General features: G+C 39.6%; 2 protein-coding genes across 2 annotated transcripts in view; both read left to right on the forward strand.

Moving 5' to 3' along the window:
* Positions 1-13,267, forward strand: part of kctd2 (potassium channel tetramerization domain containing 2) — a 15,448-nt gene extending 2,181 nt beyond the window's left edge. Inside the window, exons 2-6 of the mRNA XM_023268614.3 lie at positions 2,355-2,463; positions 2,543-2,634; positions 4,240-4,335; positions 5,330-5,455; positions 6,459-13,267. Coding sequence (XP_023124382.1) covers positions 2,355-2,463; positions 2,543-2,634; positions 4,240-4,335; positions 5,330-5,455; positions 6,459-6,488 — 453 coding nt within the window. The 3' untranslated portion in view covers positions 6,489-13,267. The remainder of the gene's footprint in view (positions 1-2,354; positions 2,464-2,542; positions 2,635-4,239; positions 4,336-5,329; positions 5,456-6,458) is intronic.
* A 2,334-nt stretch (positions 13,268-15,601) lies between these two features.
* Positions 15,602-25,000, forward strand: part of slc16a5a (solute carrier family 16 member 5a) — a 28,346-nt gene continuing 18,947 nt past the window's right edge. Inside the window, exons 1-2 of the mRNA XM_023268617.3 lie at positions 15,602-15,813; positions 23,741-24,204. Coding sequence (XP_023124385.1) covers positions 23,844-24,204 — 361 coding nt within the window. The 5' untranslated portion in view covers positions 15,602-15,813; positions 23,741-23,843. The remainder of the gene's footprint in view (positions 15,814-23,740; positions 24,205-25,000) is intronic.

Genomic DNA, 25,000 nt, shown 5'->3' on the forward strand with positions numbered 1-25,000 from the left:
TTGGACACATTTTTAGTCATTTTTTAACCCTTCTCAGCCATCCTAGTCCATTAACTCATTTTGGGCAGGTTTTAAACAATTACGGAGGATTTTTTGAGCAACTTCTGGACAAATCTGTGTAATTTCTAGTCATTTTGCACATATTTCAGGTAATCTTTGACAAATTTTGACAACATTTAGAGAACACACTTATTTATGAGGTCAAATCTGAGTCATCTTCGACACATTTTTAGTCATTTTTAGAACCCTTCTAAGCCATCCTACATGTTTAACTCATTTTGGACAGATTGTGAACAGTGAAAGAGGATTTTTTGAGCAAGTTCTGGACAAATTTCTAATCATTTTGGACAAATGTGGAGATTTGATAAAGATTTCTGTATCATTGCCAGATAGCGGCACAGCGTCACTGTAACCATGACAACAAGTGAACACTACATCAGCTGCCTGCTGACGATCACATGATTGTGATCCTACTACAAATCCACCTATCAGGACTTATCAGGACTTATCCGTCAGAAATGATCCAAGGAACAACTGATTAAATTGTGGGGGTGTTTCTGAGTCACATCAATTCCTGCCACCTGCTACATATTTAGGTCACGTGATTCGGTATCCGTACATAACGTACACATGCATAACACACACCTGTGCTCAGTGGAAGGTATGTTTTTTGTTAAAGATTTCATCTGTCGCAAATGATACAGCTACTTAGCAGCCTTGGCGGAGTACTGTGCTCTCTAAGTGCTTTTCTTGTTGGTGTTAGTGTTTTTATTGACCGACTATTGATAAATTAAATGCACTTCTTCAGGTCTGATGCTGCCTCTTCTGTCTGTCGTCACTCAGTGGTCTCAGAAATGTCTCTCAAGCGGCAAAACACTTAACAAGACACACAATCCGTTGCCACAAACCAGGACATTAGCTCCTCTCACAGTGGCTAAAGCTATGCTAACAGCTAGCGGCTAAAGTAGAAGGTAGCCACAGATTTACCTGAAACAGAGTCTGGAGAACAATAATTAATAAAGCTTAAAATCGGGATTTTAGGGGTCAATAAAAGTGATAGAACAGTGAAAGATTAAGAAAATAGACAAGAGCAGAGGACAAACTGAGCATCCTAATTTAATTGTACTTATCAGGTCTTATCTGTTGGAAATGATACGACTGAGCAGCCTTGGAGGAGTACTGCTCTCTGAGTGCTTTTCTTGTTTTTGAAAGTGTTGCACATGAAGGCTACCAGAGCTTTCATTTTATTATGAAAGTGGAGCAGGTTTGCTACTGAAGCTTTTGATTTCATTGACTATAATAATTGGGGTAATATAAGGGAGCACATCTGTTTAGAAAATAAAAAATACATTTATAATAGCAGTTTGTTGTGTGACTCAAATGGTCAAACATTAGGTGTATTAGAAGCACCTGTTTTGTTCAACTTCATCCTTTTTGTAGCTAAAATATCTCCATGCCACTGACACAGTTTGTTTTCAGTGTTTCTCTCTTGTTCCTGCCTCATTTTGCCGTGCACATGTGGAGCCTGCATGTCAACAAACTCTGTCTTGTAAATAAAGTTAGAAAAGCTCTGTGTCTAAGAACCCTTAAATCAGAGTAAATGATGTTCTATCAGACGGAGCATAAAAAATCTGAACCGTGTGAGTTTTGTTTTCACAGAAAGCTACAGCATGAGGTCAGAAATCATACAGTTTTGTGTTTGACTGTCTCTGATTTCCCTGGAATTTATAAAATGTGGTCATTTTAAAGATATTTGAGAGGTTTTAGCTTGAAAAGTCAAATACTTTTCAAAATAAAAGTTTAGTAAATATTGCCCGTTGACCCACTTTCAGCAGGTTTCTTCACGCATTTGAGGGTATTTTACAAACAGTATCTCAGGAATTATTAGAGATAAAAACCTGATGTTTTCAATAATATTTCTCATCATATCACCGATTCAGAATCTGTAATATCGGACAAGTAGATCAAATAGTCTCTGATTATGGTTGAGTTGATGTTTTTTAAAAAATGAAGCTGTCATGTTTGAGCACACATTAACAAGAAACTGGTTATGCAGGAGACAACAAATTGAATTTTTTGAGAACAAGTGAAAATTTCAATAGAATTTTGAAAAACTATTTAACAGCAGCGTTCTTGGGCATTTTAGAGCTGCTCAGATACATCATTTATCCACCAAATGACCTCAATAATATCACATCTCCATTGAAACATCGGCGGGTATTAGTGAATCTATAAAAAGGTAAAAGTCAGCTGATAATATTGGTCCACTTAGTGTGTCTGTTAGGATTTGGTTTCTGGGTTTTGGCGATAGAGAAGTCACATTTCAGCAAAGACGCTACCTGTTGTTCTTCCAGGACGAGACAGGAGCCTACCTGATCGACAGGGACCCCACATACTTCGGCCCCATCCTGAATTACCTTCGACACGGAAAGCTGATCATGGACAAGAATCTGGCTGAAGAAGGTAAAAGCTGCAAACGTGACGCAGAGCTACACCTGTCAGACCCCAAACATCGACGTCTAACTTTCCGTTTGTGTTCCAGGTGTTCTCGAGGAAGCCGAGTTCTACAACATCGCGTCACTGGTCAGGCTGGTGAAAGAGAGGATACGGGACAACGAGAACCGCACATCTCAGGTACAGAAAGCAAAACAATGGGAACAGAAATCTGTAAACCAGACGCTCTTGTAGTGCAAATACACTGCATGTCCGATAAAGAAGTCACCACCTGGATTTAACTAAGCAAATAGGTAGTCTTCCTATTGGATAATTACTGCAGAGATGGCAACAACTTCTTTAACTAGCTGATGCAGTGAGGAGCTTCTCATTTCTTAAATGTTGGAAGACATCTCCTGTGCTCATGGAAAGGATGTTAATCTGTCTCAGAAGGGTCAAATTATTGTCCTGCATCAAGCAAAGAGAACAACTAAGGAGATGAAACTACTAAAATCAGGTTAAGAACTGTCCAACGCATTATTAAAACCTGGAGGATAGTGGAGAACCATCATCTTCCAGGAACAATCTCTGAGACGATGGTAGGAAACCAACAGTAGAACTCACGGCTGTTTAATAGTGAAAGTAAGAACATTTCCACATTCACAATGCGAAGAGAACTCAAAGGATTGGGACTAAACAGCTGTAGCTCTAAGGAAACCACTGATCAGTGAGGATAATCAGAAAAAAAGGCTTCAATTTGCAATGGAGTATAAAGATTGGACTCTGGAGCAATGGAAGAAGGTCATGAGGTCTGATGAGTCCAGATTTACCCTGTTCCAGAGTGATGGGGGCAGTAGTTTAGGTTTGGTTTTGGTCCTGACTTTGTGCTGGTTTTTTGACTTTTTTAGGACTGGTTTCAGACTGTATTCTGACTGGTTCTGAACATTTTTTTGGACTGGTTTAGGTCTGAATTTGGTCCTGGTTTTAGACCTTTTAATTTAAGGACTGGTTTTACAATGTCTTGGACTTTTTACAAGTGGTTTAGGTTTGATTTTGGTCCTGGTTTAAGACTTTTTGAGGACTGGTTCCAGACTGTTTTAGGCAGGTCTTGGACTTTTTTTAATCCCAAGAACACCAAACCTACAATCAAGCATGGTGGTGGCAGTATCATGGTCTGTGAAACTGGAGCTTTCCACAAAATAAAAGGAATAATGAAGAAGGAGCATCACCTCCACATTGTTCAGGAAAACCTTAAACCATCAGCAGAAGGTTGATCTTGGACGCAGTTGGATGTTTCAACCAGGCAGTGAGCCCAAACACACGTCAGACGTGGTAAAGAAATGATTCCATCAGACTAGAATGAAGGTTCTAGACTGGTCTCCCCAAAGTCCTGATTTAAACCCATCAAGAACCTGAAGAACCAGATGACGATGCCAGGATTCATGGGGCTCACATTGAGAATGAGTGGATCAGGGAGCATGAGATGGATTGTCCTCCACAGAGTCCAGATCTCAGCCCAAGAATCTTTGGGATGTTGTGGAGAAGACTTTGACTCTCCCATCATCAGTATAAGATCTTGGTAGAAATTGAGTGCGTCTCTGGACAGAAATAAATGCTGTGACGTTGAGGAAGCTTATGGAAATGATGCCACAGTGACTGAGCACCGTACTTAAATCTAAAGGCGGTCCAACAAAATATTAGAGTGTGCAACTTTTTCTTTGGACAAGCAGTTTATAGCCAAAATAGCTTTTGGCATGCAGGTTACTGATGCTGTTTTTGTGATGTTGTGTGTGTTTGTGTCCTCAGGGCCCGGTGAAGCATGTGTACCGAGTACTGCAGTGCCAAGAGGAGGAACTCACACAGATGGTCTCAACCATGTCAGATGGCTGGAAGTTTGAGCAGGTGCAGGAAAAAAACGGCTTTTTTACTTTATGTTTTAGCTGCTGTTTGAAGCTTCAGTGTGGAAGTCGATTTTAAAAAGGAGATTTTGAGGTATTTATCACCAAATGAGAGAGACTGAGGAGCAAATGGTTTAACATTCTGAACCCCAAGCAGTTTCTAGGTGGTTTTTTTTTTGTTTGTTTTTTGTTTTTTTTTGCTCCCGTCACATTTTTGCTCATTGTGGGTTCATTTATATCTGTAATATAAAGTCCTGCACCTCTATGGAAACAGCATAACCATGACTAGATGTAGAGAGAACTCAAAAATGCATTTAGTGCTGTACAGCAAAATTATAATGGCATAAATCGTAAAAAAGACAAACAGAAAGTGGAATTTCTTTTATTTCTTTATTTCAGAAAAATTTAAACCAAGTGCTGACAGGTGTCACTATTCTGGAAAAAATATGACACAACATACAATATTTTATATAGATACATTTGTAATTTGATTTCATACGTCTCTAGTCCGATCTGTGTAAACACTGCCTGCAGTTCAGCCCAGTTTAGCCGAAAAGGGTCAGAATTTTGGTGACATGACTGTTGGTTGCAGCTGAGTTACTAATGGCTTCCGAGTTACACCAAAGAGTGCAAAATTTTTATTATTTATCATAATCTGGTTTGAGCAAACGTTATGTTTTTGACTAAATTTTAAATAACACATTTAGAATAAAGTCATTTTAGTTTTTAGAGCTTGATAACTACACGTCACACTGTTCACAAATCATCTGAAAGTTGAAAATTCCTATATTTTTGTGTTTTTACAACTTCTGTACGTTAAGTATTAATGTCATTTTGGTGTTGTTTTTTTTTCATACCTTTCAAACCCACCAGCTGGTTTTGAGAATCAGAGTGCTAAACATGCCCATATACAGGAAGTTCAGATCTCTGCTGTAACTGTCCAATATGGAGTCATTTTTATGACTCCGTGTCTTGTGTTTTTCTGTCTTCGCCCTCAGCTCATAAGTATCGGCTCCTCGTATAACTACGGCAACGAGGACCAGGCAGAGTTTCTATGTGTCGTTTCCCGGGAGCTCAACAACTCCACCAACGGCATCGTCATCGAGCCCACCGAGAAGGCCAAGGTGAGCGGACATTTCATCCGCTAGAAACTGTTGTTCTTGTCGTCAGCTGATCCCATGAAAAGACCGAAGCTGACCGTGAAGGTGTCCCGCGAGCAGTTTATCTTTTATTCCAACGTGTCACCACTGGACACCACGAACACACACTGGGGTTTACTTTGACTCTCTCCCACACACACCTCCTGCTGCTCCAAATACTCACTAGAACAATGGTTTCCAGCTTTCAGGGGGTCACAGGATGAGCTGAACGTGGAGGGTTGTACAAGCATTAGCAAGACTCTGTTTCTGTGGATCATGGATATACTTTGGTTTTGTTCAGCCAAAGATACTGAATCTGATTTCACTGTCATGTATCCCCAAAGATCTCAGTAACAGCGACACATACACTACAGTTCAGAAGTTTGGGGTCCCTCTGTGATGAATGAGTGAGACTTTATCTGGTTCTCTGCTGGTTTATTGAACCTTCACACAGGCTACTGTGGGCCATAGCCAACGCCAGAATAACTAGAAAAAGTTGCAAAATGACCACAGAGACACACAAAATGACCACAAAACACCTAAAATGATCACCAACAGACTGAAAATGACCACAAAAAGGCACAAAAAGACCTGAAATGCCCACAAAACAGTCTGAAAACTAAACATGGCACGTTCACTGACATTACGTAAATCTGGAACTGAACAATAGATATTGAAACATCAACATCAGTCTGTTATAATATTCTGTTATCTTCTTGTAAAATGATTCATACATGCATGAAAGTCACTGGTTTTCATGACTTTTATGATCTGATCAATATTGTGATGCACGGAACGGCTTTGTTTACATTTTTGCTGGCGTTCCGACTTACGACTAAAATTGACTTACGTTGATGAGTAGGAACGGAACTCTGATGTAAGTCGAGGACCTCGTGTATTGTATTAATCTGCTAAATGTGGCCTCAGAGCCACGTACTGTTGAGAATGGTCTGACCATGAAATGTATTTTCTCCTCCTGCCCTCACAGATCCTTCAAGAACGAGGCTCGCGGATGTGAAGAGACCCAGATCCTGAGCTAAACAACACTTTATCAGCGTTAACATTTTCTCCAGTTTTCATCAAACCCCCTCTGTCATCTTCCTCCACCACCATCATCATCCTCATCCTGCTCCCTCCTCCTCTGGTGTGCCTTTCCACAGCGACGGCTCCTCAGCGCCCTCCTCCTTTCCTTCAGTGCTGCAACGCCGCCCTGACTTTTCGTCTCATTTCTTCTCCTCTGGTTTAAAAGAGGCGACAAGCCAGTGGTTTTTCTTCATCGCAGCTTTTTTGCGACGGTCAGCGTCGCGGCGGCGAAGGCTGTGGTGCTGATTGTAGCCTCTTGTTGCCGCCGGTGGATGGACGCCCAGCGCGGAGCTACTTTACATCGTCATCTCCATTGCTTTTATCAGACAGGATCCTTCCTCTCTTACACATTTGGCTGTCGATTTAGCAGAAATCTCCTCAGGACTCTCAAAGGACATAAAGGAATGAAAACAACTCCACTGACTGAGCCTCTCTCTACCTGAATCTGTCGATGGAGTGATCGTCGACGGCCGCCGACTCCGTGGATTTGCAGGCGGCGGCACAACAAACCTCTCGATGCGGAGGTCCGGTCACGACGACCCGCTCCTCTTTTTCCAGTTTTCTGGCTCGATTCGATCTGTGAGAATTTCCACGAAAAGAAACGACTCAAAAAAATACGGAAAAAAAGACTTAAACTACTAGTGTACACTTTGTCAAGGCATGTGAGGAATCTATATAAATCTATATAGGCTACATGATGAAATTATATGAAAAATTGAATGCAAATGGTGTAATTATTAATTTCTGTATCATAGTTGTCATATATTTACATATTCTGGTGGGTGAGTCTCTTTGAAACGATGGAGAAAGAAGAATATCAGTTTTCATAACCAGTTTTCCCACCCGGTTCACCTGGGTGTGACTTTGTGTATGCAGTGCCTCTCTGCTTTCTGTCCATGACTGAAATATCACCAGTTTTTCAGCTGCACGTTTTCTGTAGTGTTCCTCGAGGGGAAAAAAAACAACAAAAAAAAGAAGAAAAAACAGCTACTGTCAATAAGTTTTCTCTTAAATATCCTACTTTGATCTACTGCATATCTTAAAATTGTAATTAGGGATAAGGAAAACTACTGTCATTGCCATTTGTCTGGACAAGCGTGGTGTGTCGGCGGTTGGACCGTGGCCAGTCTGTACGCTGCCTCAAAACCTCCAATCCGTGCGCTATTCCCACGCCGACATTCGCTCGCCCTGCAGCTGCCTCTCGTCGCCACTCGACTTTTAACGCTCAAAACGACTGTGTTGTCTCACGTTCTGCAGCACTTGTAGCAACCGTGGCGCAAGCTGAACTGTACCACTCACGCTTCAAAGCCCTGAGATAGCTGAGCCTGCATCACCACACAGATTTACACCCTGGAAGTGAACCTGCCGCATGGGAAGAGTCCTTAATCTTTTCTTTTCTGAGCTCCTGAGTTGCTGAGGGAAGCCTTTATTTCAGACGTTGCGTGACGTTTTAGTTCCGTGCCAGCGGATGGGTACTAACGTGGCCGAAGTATGTTTCTCTGGAAATGTACTCGACATTAACCCTCCTATTGTCCTCATTTACAGGCACCAAAAAATATTGTTTCCTTGTCTGAAAAAAAATCCAAAAATTCAGCAAAAAAATCCCCCAAATTTGGCGAGAAGATTCTTGGAAATATTTTCAAAAAATGAGTAAAAATCTTACAAAAAAATTCTAAAAATATCTAAAGTGATTACATATATATCAGTAAAACTTCTAATATTTTCTGCAAAAAAAATCAACCAAAATCCAGCGAAATTCACTGGATTTTGGTTGAAAATTTTTTTGTGAATGTTCTTAAGAAACGTATTTAACTTTTCTTTTTTATACCAAAAAATGTTCAAAGATTTCCCAAAAATGTTGAAAATGTGGACGTCAGAAGTTTCACTGTGAAAATATTTTTTTTCTCCACATTTTCAAACTTTAAATGGGTCGATTTTGACACGAGGGTTAAGTTGCCATGTGATCGCGCTGTTTTTGAACACTGAAATAGACAAAAGCTCGCCTGATTCCAGTTTATACATGAGAATTTGGTGATTTTTGTGCTATATCAAGAGCTAAAAGTGACAGAAAATGCGTCTTTTACTTTTTAGTCATGTATGAAGCAGAAATTGTTAATATCTTTTCATTTTTTCCGTTTTATTTTTGAAAAATGACGGTTTGTTAAGACAAAGCAAGACATATTTAGATGCTGTCTTCAGTAAATGTGCTGAGAATTTAGTATTTTCAGACATTTTATGTGTCCAGAAAGTGAAAAAAGGAGTTCGTACACCTTGTCAAAATTTGCTAAATTCATTTAAAGAAAATGAACATGCTAATTGATTGGAGTGTAAAAACCATTTCTGCACATTTTATGCTTAGTTTTGGTTGCAGCCACCCCAGCTTCCTTACTTTTGCTATTTTGCACTCATTTCCAATTAAAAAGTCACTATTTGGCCTGTAAAATGTCAGAAAATAGCAAAAAGCGCACTTCCAGGTGTCTTTTTTGACATACCAGCAGTCCAAAACTCAAAAATAAGCAATTTACACCAGTAGGAAAAAACGAGACGTTTTCAGATGCCTTCTTGGGTAAATACGCTGAGACTATGCTTTTTTTCAGACATTTTATGTTTGCAAAAAAAAATGGTTTGAACACCTTGTCAAAATTAGCTAAATTAATTTAAAGAAAATTGACACACTAATTAATTGGAGTGTACAAACCAATTTTGCACATTTTAGGCTTAGAATTTTGGTTGCAGTCACCCCAGCTTCCTTCCTTTTGCTATTCCTGCCACTAGCAACTGATTTTGCTTACATTTTCAATTAAACATGGTGTTTTGGGCTATAAAATGTCAGAAAATAGCAAAAAAATGCATCTTCAAGTGTCTTTTTTTGACATATCAACAGTCCAAAACTCAAAATAAACAATTTACACCAGTAGAAGAAGAGAAAAGTGACACATTTTGGTATTTCTGCTTCATAAATGACTCAAGCTGATTAATTAATAGTGAAAATCCTCATTTCTGTCAATGGACTAGTTGCTGCAGCACTAAATTACAATGTGACTGAGATGTTGGTATAAACGCAGCCTTTTCACACGAGCAGCTTAATGCAAAGTGTGAGCCATATTTACACATATCAGATGGAGAATCCAAATGTCTTGTTCACATTTTAATGGCTGCTCCTGTAGAGCTACGGAGCCTTTATCATCGGCGACACCTGTCACTGGCATCGATCGCTTTGATAACCCATCGTTTTGTACAAAGAACATATTTGATGCAGACACCAAGCATGAGCAAAAAGAACGCGTTTTAAACGGGGAAAAGTGGAATTGCTGTTGTTATGCTCCCTGACCTGTCAGGCCTCAGAGCTCAGACTTTGATGTGACTTCTTCTTCTTCTTCGTTTTTTAAAATTTGTTTTTGTTTCCTCTCCAGTGTGTGTTTTTGTGTAGTTTTATTCTACTAATCATGAGCAGACCGTGTGCTGCTATAAACGTCCAAAACGTCTCATTGAGGAGCACCTTTTTTCTCTCTCGTTGTCCTCTGGGCCCTTTGCAAAGCACCTTGGGTGTCGTTTCCCTTCGTCTGTGTCCAGTGTTGTGCCTTTGACCTGTGTTGTGCACAGTTGTACTCCCCTCTTATCATAAGGTGCCTCTCATACCTTAAAAAAGCCACGAGGCACCTACCTGAGGTATAATGTATACAGGTTGGTTTCTGTTTTTCGTGTTCCAGTAAGAGGCAAGCCAAACAAAACCATTATCCCTCGAGTTATTTTCAGTTTTATTATATATATACTGACAAAACAGCTGCTTTCTTTGTGCCATCGCTTTAGAGCTAAATCCACCCACAATCCCTTACGCTCCTGGAGATTCAAAATTGTGACCATATCTGCTGTGAACACTCGCGGTGACTGGTTGTCGTGTTTACACCACAACCAAACGGGAAGACCGGCCGAAGCAGGTTTTCCCTCTTCTGCTCGTATCTTAGTAAAACTCCAGCGGTGCACTTGATATCGGGAATCGATTCGACTACAAACTCGCTTCTTGTTTCTTGAGTTGCATGCCGAAACCACCTGTAATGACCCAATTTTTTTTAGATGTTTGTAATCAACGTTTTAAAGCACTTACTGTAACTTTGTGAACCTTGTTTGATCTTACCTTGGTTGCACAGTTCAGTGGTTCCCAACTTCAGAGTGGGCGAAAAAGCAAAAAAGAGAAAGTTGCAATGTTTTACACTTTCCTTCAGTCGCTGCTTTTTATCACGTTGGCCATGCTAGCAGCTAGGACTGAACCATTAAGAGATTTAAATGGAACGGAAATTAGAATCAATGCAGTTAGCGACCTGAAAAGGCTGCAATTTCAGATAAACGTTACGTAACTATTATCAAGTTGGCATGCTGAGCTACAGCGTTGGAGATGATAAACTTTATAGCTGCCATCAGCATGTTAGCGTTGTCCCTGTGAGCATGTTGAGCTGTGTTAGCATTTAGCTTCACTTCTATCCCTAAAGTCTGCAATCTTCACATTCAGGGAACTTTCTCAATCAAGGTTCAAAGTCCAGGGGACGTTTACTTTTAGGGAACATTTTCAAAACAGTCCCTGGACCGTTTTTTTTTTCTTTTCTTTTTTCCAACATTTGTGAAATTTTCTCCAAACAGTGAATGTTTTAGGTGATGTGTAATAAAACACACATCGTAGCTAACTATGTTTTGTGCTTAGTGCTACTACACCAATGTTAGCAAGCTAAAAATGGGAAAACACCTTCTAAACTTTAGCATGCTAGCAGGCTAATGTCATCATTTAGCTCAAAATAATGTTGTTCTTAAACATAGTCTCTCTCTGCTAGCATGACTGTAGAACCGAGTGACTTTACAGGTTAATGCACATCCCAGTCAGCTATATTTTGTGCTTTGTGCTAATAAATGAATTTTAGCATGCTAACATGATAAACTAAGATGCTTAACAAAAACATTTATACTTTGTGAACTTAACTTAGTTAACAAGCTAATGCTAACAGTGTGACTTCAATAACTAACCTACAAATGTAAGATGGTTAACAACTGAAATGTATGTCTTCTGAGTTTAAGCATGCTAGCAGGCTAATGTTAGCATTTAGCTCAAAGTAATGCTGTTCTTAAATACAGTCTCTCACAGCTAGCATGGCTGTAGACTCTTAACTGAGTGACCTTACTGGTTAATGCACATCCCAGTCAGCTATATTTTGTGCTAATAAATAAATATTAGCATGCTAAGATGATAAACTAAGATGGTTACCATGAAATGTGTACTTTGTAAACTTAACAAACTAATATTAACAGTGTGACTTCAATAACTACTTTGTGCTTAATGTTAGTGAATAGATGTTAGCATGCTGATGTGAATCTAAGATGGGTAACAACTGAAATGTATGTCTTCTAAATTTAAGCATGCTAGCAAGCTAATGTTGGCATTTAACTCAAAGCTCTTCAAGCTAGCATGGCTGTCCATTTTAACTGTAATAGCAGCGTCACTGTAATGCTACCATGCTAACATGCTAAGCTATAATGGCTAGCAAGACAAACATGGACTCTCAGGCTTTAAGCATGTTATTAGCAGCATCTCACTGCTAGCATGACTGTAGAATGTTGAGTGTTTCTTGTGAATTGCCAGATAATTTTACTTCTTTAGGAACCAAATACATATTCAAGTAAGAAAAGTGGAAGATGTTTTTGCTTAAACTGGTCACACCCAGGAGACATATGCAACCTGTGATTGGGGTTTGCTTTATTTTAATGGCTCACAAGCCAAAAAAAGTTGGGAACCACTGACCTAGCTGAACTTTGCAGTGTGATTATCCTAATATTTGACTCAAAACCCCTTTTTTTTAAAAAACAAAAAAAAGGACCTTTTGACCATTGGTTTTTACTTTCACCTGCACTAGTTAGTCTCCAGATAATGTGCAATGTTAACAAATCTGCAAAAAAAAAAAAATCTCTGTTGTTTGGGCACGTGAAAACATGAGAGCATGCATTGTTCTAGAGATTATGATGTTGTGTACTGGATTTTGTCTGACCTCTGTGTTAGTGCAAAGTGTATGTGATGCATGGTGGGGGGAGCAGAGGGACGGCATGGCTCTGTGGTTTGTAGGTGTAGATTGCTTGTGTGGAACAGTTGGTCTACAACTAGACATATTCTCTACTCATATGTTCCGTTTCTTTGTTGGTTTTGTATCTTTGTCACGTCGATTTAACTTAACGGTAGATAAAGAATAGCTAGCTTTGACCACAAATTAACCAATCAGTCAGACTGCAGACCCTTCCACCCCCAACCTTGGTTTATATAGCATTTATGTGACCCGCAGGTCAACACGCAAAAAAACCCAACAAAAAAACATAAAATAAAAAATGGAAAAAAAAGATTTTTTAATTCATGGATCATTTTGCCAGTTAATCTGTAAACACCTGCATGCATTTGTGGACATGCACACTTGTACACTCATTTAGACGTATTGAAAATGTCACCTATTAACTTACTTTGTGTTCATTTATCAACAGTATTGATGTCAAATGTGAATATTGTCAATGGAGACTGTGCAGAAATGTTTGGAAGCTGACAAAACATTTTGTCCGATTGTTTGTTTCACTTTTATTTATTTTATATTTTTTGAATTTTGTCTACCAATGTCGTTTCTTTACATGTATCAATTTTAACAAAACCCAGTCTGGTTTTTAATCATAAAATGTGTCTGTGTTTTAAAATGTGGCTCACTGACTATTTATTAGTGCTGTTTACTGTGGGTTTTTTTGTACAACTTCATCACGTTGTCATCAAAAGTTTTATTTAATCATACAAATTTACTCATAAAATAGATGAGACTGGTCAGTTTATTTTCTCAGTTTACTACTATATGCACAAAATATCGGTATTAAACAAGAAAAAGTTTGTGAATATAAGGCTAACAAAGAATTCACATTCTCAACATGTCATTATTTTTTATCTTTTGACCCCATTTTTTCTGAAAAAGAATATCTCCTGGTATCTCTAACCTGTTTTTAGGACTTATTTTAGTACTGTAGGCTGTTTATTATGCTAATAACAGAAAAAAACTACAAGCTAACAATGTTAGGTTGTTGTTTTTTGCTGTTATTAGCAGCTAGGTTGTAGTTTTGCCACAAAAACACACAAAAAACAACAAGCTAGCAATGTTAGCTTGTTGTGTTTTGCTGTTCTTAGCAGCGAAGTTGTAGTTTGTGTGGCAAAAATGATAACTTAGCTGCTAATAACAATGTTAGCTAACTTGTGGGGTAACACTGATGCTAAACCTACTTAAACTGGAAGATTCTGACACTCTTAGTCATGTATAGACTATTTAAAATTATTTTATTTGCAATGCATTAGCTAAGATTGGTTACTAAAACTTCAGTTAGCAACAGTGCTACAGATTTCTATGGCTCTGCTGTTACCATGGTTACTGCAGAGCTCTCAACTTGGATGCAACCAAGCAGCCTGAACAGGGAGGGGTGGTCAGTGAGTACTGGTCAGACTTAAAGCTATAATATGTAACATTTTCATGCTAAAAATGTCTGATAATGACCATATTTAATTTTTTAAACGTAGAGTAATTTTTTTTCAACGTATTGGTGGATTTTATTTTGGCTGTCTGTCAGTGGTGTCATTTCCAATTTACCCGCTGTCCAGGAAAACACAGAATGGCAGTTTGTAAGGAAGAAGAAGAAGGTGGGCAACTAGCTAGCCATTTTGCATGTTTCTTTTCCATTTAATTGTTTTGATATCAATGTTAATGACAATGTTTTAGCCACAGACAACAGTGTTGGGTTCTCCTATGATGGAATTCTGAACATAATGCTAGCTACAGTAGCTGTTTGCTAATTCCCCTCAACTATAGGTAAGTTAGCTATTAACATTAGCTAACGTGGGTATTTAATTAGAATGAAATGACAGAACGTGAATATATGCGACTGGCCTCAACAAAACTTTAATACGTTACCTCATACAACAACTCCCATGATCCAACACTACTTAATGACATCATCAAACTGCACCTTTTATTGTTTTGAGAGACTCCATGCAGCAGGAATTACATATTATGCATTTAAGTATTAAAATAAAATAGGATAGAACTCTATTTATCCCAGAGACAATTCTTTTACCAGATACTGCTCAGAAAACTTTCTAATAATGTGAGAATAAATGCAGTCCCTAATAGAAAAACAAAACAATGTCAGGGCCAAACATCACCTAAAATAATAAGTAAGCTTAGAATAGAATACAAGACATAGCACAGGCAATGACACTGAAGTATTACAGTTATAAATACACATTATAATTCAAAATTCTTCACATTTGGTTGCAAAACGTTACCATAAACGCTATTAAACCCTCCTGTTGTCCTCATTTACGGACACCAAAAAATATAGTTTCCTTGTCTGAAAAAAATCCAAAAATTCAGCAAAAAAAATTCCCCAAATTTCAGAAAATTTGCAAAACCTTCAGGAACAAAATTCCAATAATTCCTTAAAAGTTTCCTTTAAAAGTTTTATTTAAAAAAAAATCTCCCAAATTTGGCACGAAAATTCTTGGAAATATTTTCAAAAAATGAGTAAAAATATTCCAAAAACATCCTAAAAATATCTAAAGTGATTCCATATATATCAGTAAAACTTCTAATATTTTCTTCAAGAACATTCACATAAAAATCAACCAAAATCCAGCGAAATTCGCTGGATTTTTTTGGTGAATATTCTTAAGAAGCATTTTTAACATTTCTTTTTTTTCCAACCAAAAAATGTTCAAAGATTTCCCAAAAATGTTGAAAATGTGGACATCAGAAGTTTCACTGTGAAAATATATATATTTTTTCCACATTTTCAAACTTTAAAACTGGTCAATTTTGACCCGCAGGACGACATGAGGGTTAATTTTAGTACAGGAGGAGTAAAAAGCTGCAGGAAGTGAAAATACTCGAGTACAAGTACTTCAGAGTGGTACTCGAGTACTGCAGTTGAGTAAATGTACTGCATATAGAGCTTCCTTTCACATGCGTGGAACACTGTGTCCACCATTAGGGCTTATTGTACAGCAGCTCCGTGGACTGGGAGCGGGGCTGGGGCCTGCGCAGCCCGCATCCCACCGCCCAGTCCCCGCCCACCGCTGCCAACGGAGCTCGGTGACGATAAGACCCCCGGACGGCCGCTGCTGCTCCGGCAGTCATCAAGGAGCGACCGCGCCTGTGTGGAGCCGAAACGGAGCCGAAACCCGCCACGATCAGCGCGGAGAAGCAAAGGCGAGTAAATGTGTTTTATTCTTCACAGATTCACGGAAGAGTGAGATGTTGGAACCGCTTCCCTTTTTACTGCCGTCAGCTGTTTATCTGTCAGGGTGGGAATTAGACTGATGGGAGCACAAGGCTTTCATGGAAATCAATCAAATCAAAACCCATTCCAGTTATTCTAAGGGGCAGAGCAGGGATGGGGTCTAAGCTGTGTTAATATTAACGAGGTGCCACGTGGGTGAACGTGGAGAAGAAACAGCCTCCGTGTGAACGCGGCTGAACTGGGAATAGAGGAAATATTCCAGGCTGGGAATGACCAGTATGAGCTGCTGGATCCAGTGTGTTATGGAGAGGTGGAATCCCTCTGTGGGCTGTCCCGCGGGGGACATCAGCTGCTCAGCATCACTTTTAGGTATGTTCCCCCAACACCCTCCCCCTGCCTCCTGACACCTCCAGCAACACAATTAAGACAGGTGGAGCTACAATTAAGAGGTATGTGTGCAGCTATAGTTCAGAGATGTGCAGCTAAAATTACGTAAGAGATGTGTGCAGCTTTAATTAAGAGTCGTATGCAGCAACAATTAAGACGTGTGCACCTACAATTCACACACATGCAGCTACAGTTGAGATGCATGCAGCTACAAAATAAGACGTGCAGCTACAATCGAGACATGTGAAGCTACATTTAAGATAAGGTAATCCTTTATTACTCCCCACATCAGAGGAAGTTTCCAGTGTTACAGCAGCAGCATCTTTCAAAGCAGCACTAACCATATGTACAGTAATGATAATAACAATAATATATACAATATATACAAGAATGAATATTAACTATATTAACTATAGCTAATTAATAATTAATTTGTTTCCCTCTGAGAATTGTGATTTGTTTTCGGAACCTTATCTCAACAAAAACCAGGAGTGTGACTGTCTCCACAGAGTAGTAGCCTCTGTCAACATAGTCTCCCATGAAGAGGTAGTTAGTGTCTGGAGACCTCCCCCCCAATCTTAAACAGCTCCATGAGGTCATGAAACTGTCCGTGGACATCTCACCTCTTGTACATTGGACTCTTTTGTCAAAATCTGATGTGTGCAGCTACAGTTCAGTTGTGTGCATCAGTGTGTGCAGAGTGCATGAGGTGAATGATCAAAACAGGATGTCATGAGGTTCGCCGAGGCCTCAATTTCCTCCCACCCCTACTACACAATCACAAAAGAAATATCCACATAATAACCAGAAGTATGCAGACACCCCTGTTCTCTCCACAAACTCTTGTCTACTTTGGTTCTGGGGCTGTTTTTTTTTTCTCCATCCATGGAATATTACATCTGTGGTTGGCAACAACTTTGTCCCCAAATGTCAAAAGATGCAAGTTCGCAAGCAAAATGTTAATATTTCATACACAGAAGGAAAACCTGTGCATACTAGTATAACTGATAAAAATCCTTGTTGTTTTTGGTCAATGATGTTCAAACTGAACATGACAGTTGTTTCTAGATTAGTCTGACTGACCGGGTGTTGACTGAGTGTGTAAGTTTGCCAATCTTTTTTCATTTCCCATGGATTTCTCCTCCGCTTTCACAATCTGTGTGACACTACATGCTATAGTTCTGAGATATTTTAAAAATTTTTTGGTGTATTGTCCATTTTATAGGTGGACTTCGACTTCCTGCAGGCAAATGTTCAGCTAAAATAATCCCCTCTTAACTGTTTTAAGTGAACACCATCTTTGCATCCTGTTCTTAGGCCTGCCCAAGATGATTTGTATTAGTTTAAAGAAAAAAAACATGCAAGAGTGTTTTTTTTCCTATAGGAGAATGATAAAGAGGTGCAGTCAGACCATTCTACACAGTGTTGTATCAATGGTCACAAGTAAAATATTAATATTTTACATGAAAAGGAAAACGTGTACATACTAGTATAACTGATAAAAACCTTGTTGTTTTTGGTTAATGATGTTCAAACTGAACATGACTGTTATTTCCAGATTAGTCTGACTCACCAGATGTTAACCAAGTGCATAATTTTGCCTTTTTTTTTGATTTCCCATGAATTTCTCCTCCGCATACACAATATATGTGACACTGTTTTCAAAACTCCCTTCACTGTGGAAAACAATGACCTCCGGGTAGCAACCTACGTGATAAAAATTTCAAGCTAGTGTTTTTGTATTTTACTGAACTGTCCAGTTAATACAGTTCTTGGGTCCCTCACTAAAATAATCCCTCTTCATCATTTTTTAAAGTGAACACCATCTTTGCATCTTGTTCTTAAGCATGCCTTTGATGATTGTGATTAGTTTAAAGAAATAAAACATGCAAGAATGTTTTCTTCCCCTCTGGGAAAATGATAAAGAGGGGCAGTCAGACCATTCTACACAGCATTTGTCATCATTAGAGAATGGTCTAACTATGCAACACTATCGCCAGATGTCTTGGTTTGGATGCTAAAGGCTGATGAGTATTTTCAGGACCTGTTGCTGGCTGATTTTGGCCTTTTACAGCTATATCAGCATGTAAGTCAGTAAACTAAGCTAATTAGCTGCTGACTGTAGCGTCAAGTGGAACGTGCAGATGTAAAAGTGTAGTTAATCTGATTTTACCACTTTTGTAATACAAATATGAGGTTAGCATATAGGTGGTAAAGAGGCGCTGAAAGACAACTAAATCCACCTCAGTGACTCACACAATGCGGCTAAACTTTAGTTTAAATACAGCCAGTTATCGATTTTAGGGGATTTATCTTATATGGTAGATATTTTTTCTTGGTCGTCGCCAGTTTCCCAGCTCCAAGTCAAGCAATAAGTTCAGCAGATTGTCCCCTATAAAATCATAATCTGCCATTTTTACACTTTGGTGTTTGTACAGATTGACCAAGGAAATATCTTGTGATATTTCAGTAAGCAGTGAGCTTCAGAGGTGCCAGTAAGTAGATTCTGTTTGTTTTGCTCAGTCAGGCTTCTGTCTGTACTGTAAATATGAAGCTATAAGACAGGAAATAGGTAGCTTGGTTCTGTCCAAACTCAACAAAATCCACCTGAGTAATTCACACGTTTCTTGTTTGTTTATTTTGCTTAAAAACTGATGTGCCAGTGTGATAAATCATCGTGTTGAGGGCGTTTAAACTATGCGTCAGCCTTTTTCAGTTCCCGGGTGGACAGCTGAGACTCCAGGAAGTCGCTGCTTGTAGTCAAGGTAATAGTGCAGCAGATAACAGCTTGAAACAGTGTTTGCACAGCTTGAATAAAGAGGAAATTGCAAGGTGGTATGACTCTTCAAATTTTGGCATCAAAATCACAAACAAAATGAAAACATCTGTATGCATCCAACTAAATTATTTCGAAAAATCCCGACAATATTGATTCTAATTATGCTTAAATTTAAAATATAATCAGACTTATTATTTATTATTATTATTTAGACAGTAACTAATTTTCAACTTTACACTCTGGTACATACCTCATTTAAACAAGGAATGTGTGGCTTTTCTGCATCCATTCACTTTTTGTGCTTTGTATCATAGTTTGTTTTTTAAATCCAAAATGCCAAATATTGGATAAGTTAGTCATCTAAAATACACTAAAGCTACAGTAATAGTAACAGTAACGGTCACTAAATACAATATTTTGGCAATCAGAAGAGACTAAATTGTATTTTTCGAACTGTACAGGTAATTATAAAGTTGAAAAAACATTGAAAACAATTAAACTTGATTCAGGAAGTTGTGTCAAAATACAAGAAGTGTCTGTACTCTGAGTAACTTATTATATCATTCAGTGTTTTGATGAGTATTTAGCAAGCTGGCTGTGTTTTCGCGCTTTGATTGAAACTCTGCATTTATTCATAAAGTTGAACCAAAGTTGAACCATTTATCATTGTAATGTTGGCCACAGACCACCCATACATGGATAAATATATAAGAGCAATATAATCTTCGAAAGTCTTGCCCTCCTCAGTGGTTGGGAGATCTGGAAATGGTATTAAGTATCTTTGGGGGAAATTCTTCTGGGACATTTGCACAGAGAGCTATTCATCCGAAGGTTTTCTCAGGCTCATGTTAGTCTCATGCTAGCCACATTCCCTGTACATCCACAGGCGAGTTCATCGTGAGGCTCAGCAGACCTCTTCTCCGTTAATCCACCCAGCGTCTCAGCTGCAGGCCTCAATGTTACGTAATTTTCTGATTTTAACGTCTGATAAGTGATTGCCCTACACAGGAAATGTCTGCGGCCTGCTGGAGGCCCTTGTGGCTTCTATTCTACGCAGAAGACGAAAAGTCTTCAGCTGATTTATGAGCTAAAGTTTTTGTAAATGTTACGGTAACGCCAGCTGTCAGCTCAGGAGCGATGCCAAGATTTGGAAGTTTCCTTCATTTTATAAACTCTCATCGCCGCCTCTGCTTCAAGGAGGCTAGATTACTAACCCAGACTTTCCCTGGGTTTCCTGCACCGGTTTCTTTCCCTTTGCCTATTGTTTATCTATTTGCATCTACTTGTGCTAATAGCCTGAAGTCTGCTGACCAGTTGTTGACTCGTCCAGGGAGGGTCTGGACTGAGACTGAGGAGTCATTTGTAAAACTGGATGAGTTATGTAATTTACTGCAAGTTACTCACATTTGCTAAATGTTTTGGAAAACTACAGTTCCTCTCAGCATCTTTTCAAAAGCTCTGAAGAGGAAACTCTTGTTGGGAACTTTTAGCACCATTTACAAGGACAACTACTGTACTATTAATATGCTACGATAAGACCTAGCAGGGCATTTATTTGTCGTCAGAACAAAGTTAGCCAATACTTAATACTTCATAGTATGGCTGCAGTTAACAATTATTTTCATTGTTGATTTTTTGCTCCATTAATTGATTAGTTCTGGGTTACAAATGGTGGTCATCGTTCTCAAAAACCCAAGATGGCGTCTTCGAATGTCTTGTTTAGTCCAATACCTAAACTAAGATATTCAGTTTTCTGGTCTAGCAGAGGAAAGAAACCAGCAAATATTCACTTTTAAGAAGCTGAGAGAGTTTTGACTTAATAACCCCCAAAACTACTTGAACCAGTGAATCAATTATCAGATTAGTAGGCGATTAACTTAATAACTGACAATTAGTCATTTAATCCACTTATCGTTGTAACTCTACTTAAATAATCATCAGCTCTTTCAGGGTGTCACTACCATGCTAACATGCCCACACTGACAATGCTAACATGCTGATGTTTGATCGTCATAATGTTTACCATGTACACCATCTAAGTTTAGCCTGCTGGCATGCTAACATTTGCTAATTTTGAAGTATTTATGACGTCACGTGGGATCACCCCCAGTTATCCCAGGGTGCCATGCATGTTTGTACCAATTGTACCAAATTTGAATGATTAGGATTCATCCAATCGGAAACGAGACAAAATTTCATGTTTCATGCAGTACAGTAGTTCAGTTTACTGGTGTAATCATGGAAAGAAGTCAGAAAATATTCCCATTTGAGAAGCTGAAATCAGAAAATTTAGACCTTTAAAAATGAGTCAAAACAATCATAACAATTGCAGATTAATTTGGTAGCTGACAACTAATCGATTAATTCATTCATTGTTGCAGCTCTACTAACATTCACCGGTTCTTTGAAGCTGTACAGTCATAGTATGTTGAACATGCTAACACTAGCATGCTAACTGGCCCACAGTAATGATGCTAACATGCTAATTGTTACATTCTGTGTTGAATAGATAAGGTAGGTTGTGTTTTGTTTTTTTTTTCTCTTCCCTGTCCCCAGGTATGCTCAGTGGGAGTGGCCAGGTGCACCTGTGGCTCGTTACCAATTGGCAGGGATGGTTAAAAGATGAGTCGGCCTGAACGTCATGGCCAATGGGCCAGATCAGCTGCCAGAGTGTGGTGTGGTGTTGTCTCGTCTCGTCTCGCACGGGTCTAGGGGACCCGCGTTGGATCTTTTGGAGTGCTGTGTTGGATTTGTCTTGCTGGATAAAATAAACGTCTTATCGATTGACGTCTCACCAACAGATTTCCTGCCTCTTTGTTGTCCTACGTGTTACTTCCCTTATCCCCTAGCTGTCGGGACGTAACATATTTGGGGGCTCGTCCGGGATATGGGCAGGTTCGTCCAGTGGATGCAAAGGTTGCAGCGGTGTTATCCTACCCAGCTCCTACAACCAGACGTGAATTGAGACGGTTTCTGGGTATGACGGGTTATTATCGGTGTTTCTGTAAAAATTTCTCTGTGGTTGTTGCCCCCCTGACCAGGTTGTGTAGCCCTGGAGTGCCATTCCACTGGAATGCTGTCTGTGAACATGCTTTCAATGCTGCAAAGTCTCTTCTTTGCAGTGCTCCTGTACTCGCTGCTCCTAACTTCTCCCGACCCTTCAAACTGGAGGTAGATGCCAGTGCGACTGGAGCTGGTGCTGTTTTGCTGCAGGATGGTGAGGGGGATGTGTGCCACCCAGTCAGTTATTTCTCCACCAAATTCAAGCGTCACCAGTTGAACTACTCCACCATTGAGAAAGAGACATTAGCCATGTTGCTCGCCCTGCAGCATTTTGATGTATACGTAGGCTCCAGTTCAACACTAGTGACGGTCTATACTGACCACAATCCCCTAATTTTTCTGGCACAAATGTATAACCACAACCAGCGGTTGATGCGTTGGGCCCTGTTGGCCCAGAACTACAACATCAACATTAAGCACAAAAAAGGTGCTTGCAATGTGGTGGCTGATGCTCTGTCACGTGTATGAATAGCGGCATTATTTTGGTACATCTACTGCAATAACAGGTGGTGTACTTGGATGATGTGGTGGTGCACTCAAGCAATTGGAACAGCCATGTTTCCAGTCTGAAAGTTGTGTTTCAGCGGCTTGCTAACGCTTCGCTAACCCTCAACCTTGCAAAATGTGAGTTTGGAAAGGCAACAGTAACCTATTTGGGGAAGCAAGTGGGACATGGGCAGGTTCGTCCAGTGGATGCAAAGGTTGCAGCGGTGTTATCCTACCCAGCTAGGGGATAAGGGAAGTAACACGTAGGACAACAAAGAGGCAGGAAATCTGTTGGTGAGACGTCAATCGATAAGACGTTTATTTTACAGTCAGCATAATGTTTTTCATATTCAACATCTTAGTTTGGCCTTAGCATGCTAACATTTGCTAGTGTTGAGATATAGATGGCGCCAGGTGGGATCACCAATTGTGATTTAGAGGTCCATGCACGCTTGAACCAGATTTCATAGTTGTTGAAAGATATCATGGAAAACCACAGGTTCATTCAAATCATTAGGATTCGTCCTCTAAGGAGCAAGAACATCAACCAAAGGTCATGTTTCTCGCAGTACAATAGTTTACTGGTGTAACCAAGGAAAGAAACCAGAAAGTATTCTCATTTAAGAAGCAGAAATCAGAGAATTTAGACTTCTTACCTTTAAAAAACAAATGACTCAACCCAATCGATTGTTTGCCAAAATAGTTGCAGATTAACTTAGTAGCTGACAGTTAATTGACTGAGTCACTGTTGCAGCTGTACTTAAATGTGTTGTATATCTAGTGGCTCTCTGAAGTGATCTTTCATTGTGCAAAATGTTTAAACGATGTTTAGTAGGCATAATGTGTACCATGTTTGCCACCTTAGTTTAGCCTGTTAGCATGCTAACGTGCTGATTTTAAAGTAAAGATGATGACAGGTGAAACATCAAGGGATCACCAAAGAGTAATTCGGGGGAACATGCACCAGATGTCATATTTGTTTAGACATTTAACATAAAACCACGAAACATCAGAGGCTCATTCAGAGTATTAGGATTTGTCTTCTAGTGAACAAGCAAAGTACAGTGGTTGTTCAGAAATCTCAGTCTGAACCAAAGAGGACCGCTAACAGCCTCTTAAAAGCGCTCTCCACTTCAGCTCCTCTGTGCAATCTGACTAATTGTTTGCTTTTGTCCTTGTAGGTGTCCTTAAAGGTTGCAGCGGTTACAGTGACATGGACAACAAAAGTGGTTCCACACCCTGCAGAGCTAACACGGCAGCCTTGCCCGAGCTGCCGAGCTGAACATGACTCAGAGAAATGGAATCAGGGGGACGAGCGATCGTTACCTCCACTCGGAGGCCTCCGAGGTTTTCAAAGAGGCCAACGATATGGAGAAAGTTCAGGAGGCCAACGGCTGTGAATCCGAGGAGAAGCAGTCGGGAGGCGAAGCCAGAGACTCGGGGCCAGTAGCGGGGGCAGTAACGGCTCCAGATGGAGGTTGGGGATGGGTGGTGCTGATTGCCACCATCATGGTCCTGGCGTTGACCCTGGCGTTCCCCTCCTGTGTGGGAATCTACTACACCGACCTGCAGAATGAGTTCCACGCCTCAAACAGTGAAACCTCCTGGGTGCCCTCCATCATGACGTCAGTTCTGCATGCAGGAGGTAAATAGACCGGCTCAGAGTCACCTGTGTAGTTAAAGTGTAACCTTAGTCAGTATACCATTAGATCTTCCTCCTTTTTATTAAGTCACAGGTGACTTAATTACACTATGTTACTTTGGGCTTTTGTAGGCTTAACATTTTATTGCAGGGTTGTTTTTGTCACTTATTTGCCCATAAATGCCCCAAGCCTCGGGGTTATTGGAAGTCATACCTGATTGTTATCGTCCAGGGAAGGTATGAAACCTGACAGGAAGGATCTGAGTGTTTATCAAACTGTCTTGCTGTGATGCTGTTGATTTAAAAGGGATTATTTCATGAGAAACTGCAGCCTGCTTGGTTCTCTCAACCCACAGTGACTGATTCAGGGTTACAAAAGGGATAAACTACACTAACTTAATATATCTATACACTCCTTTTGCAGTTTTGAAAAGTTAAACTAAAAACACTAGAGCACAACCTTCCATGAATCAATACAGTCAGGGGTTTTGCTGCTAAATCCCTACTTGGTCTGGTATGAACAGGGCTCATGGAGGCTCATGCTGACATTGTTAAATTAGTTTTCCAACCACCTCACAGCTGGTTTTGTGACCGACTCCTCTCTATTTGTGCACTTATCAGAATTAAATATTAGAATTACGACTTGACTTAAAATCAAGAATTTAGCTTAAGTGGTAACAATAATCCAAATTTTAAAGCCATAAACTTTATGACGGATATTTGTTTTGGTAACTTTTTGCACACTTTCTTCAATGCATCCAAGATTTTTATTGGTTTAGCCTCGTCAAAAGCAGTGATT

Source organism: Amphiprion ocellaris, chromosome 18 (assembly GCF_022539595.1).
Source record: "Amphiprion ocellaris isolate individual 3 ecotype Okinawa chromosome 18, ASM2253959v1, whole genome shotgun sequence".
NCBI lineage: Eukaryota > Metazoa > Chordata > Actinopteri > Pomacentridae > Amphiprion > Amphiprion ocellaris.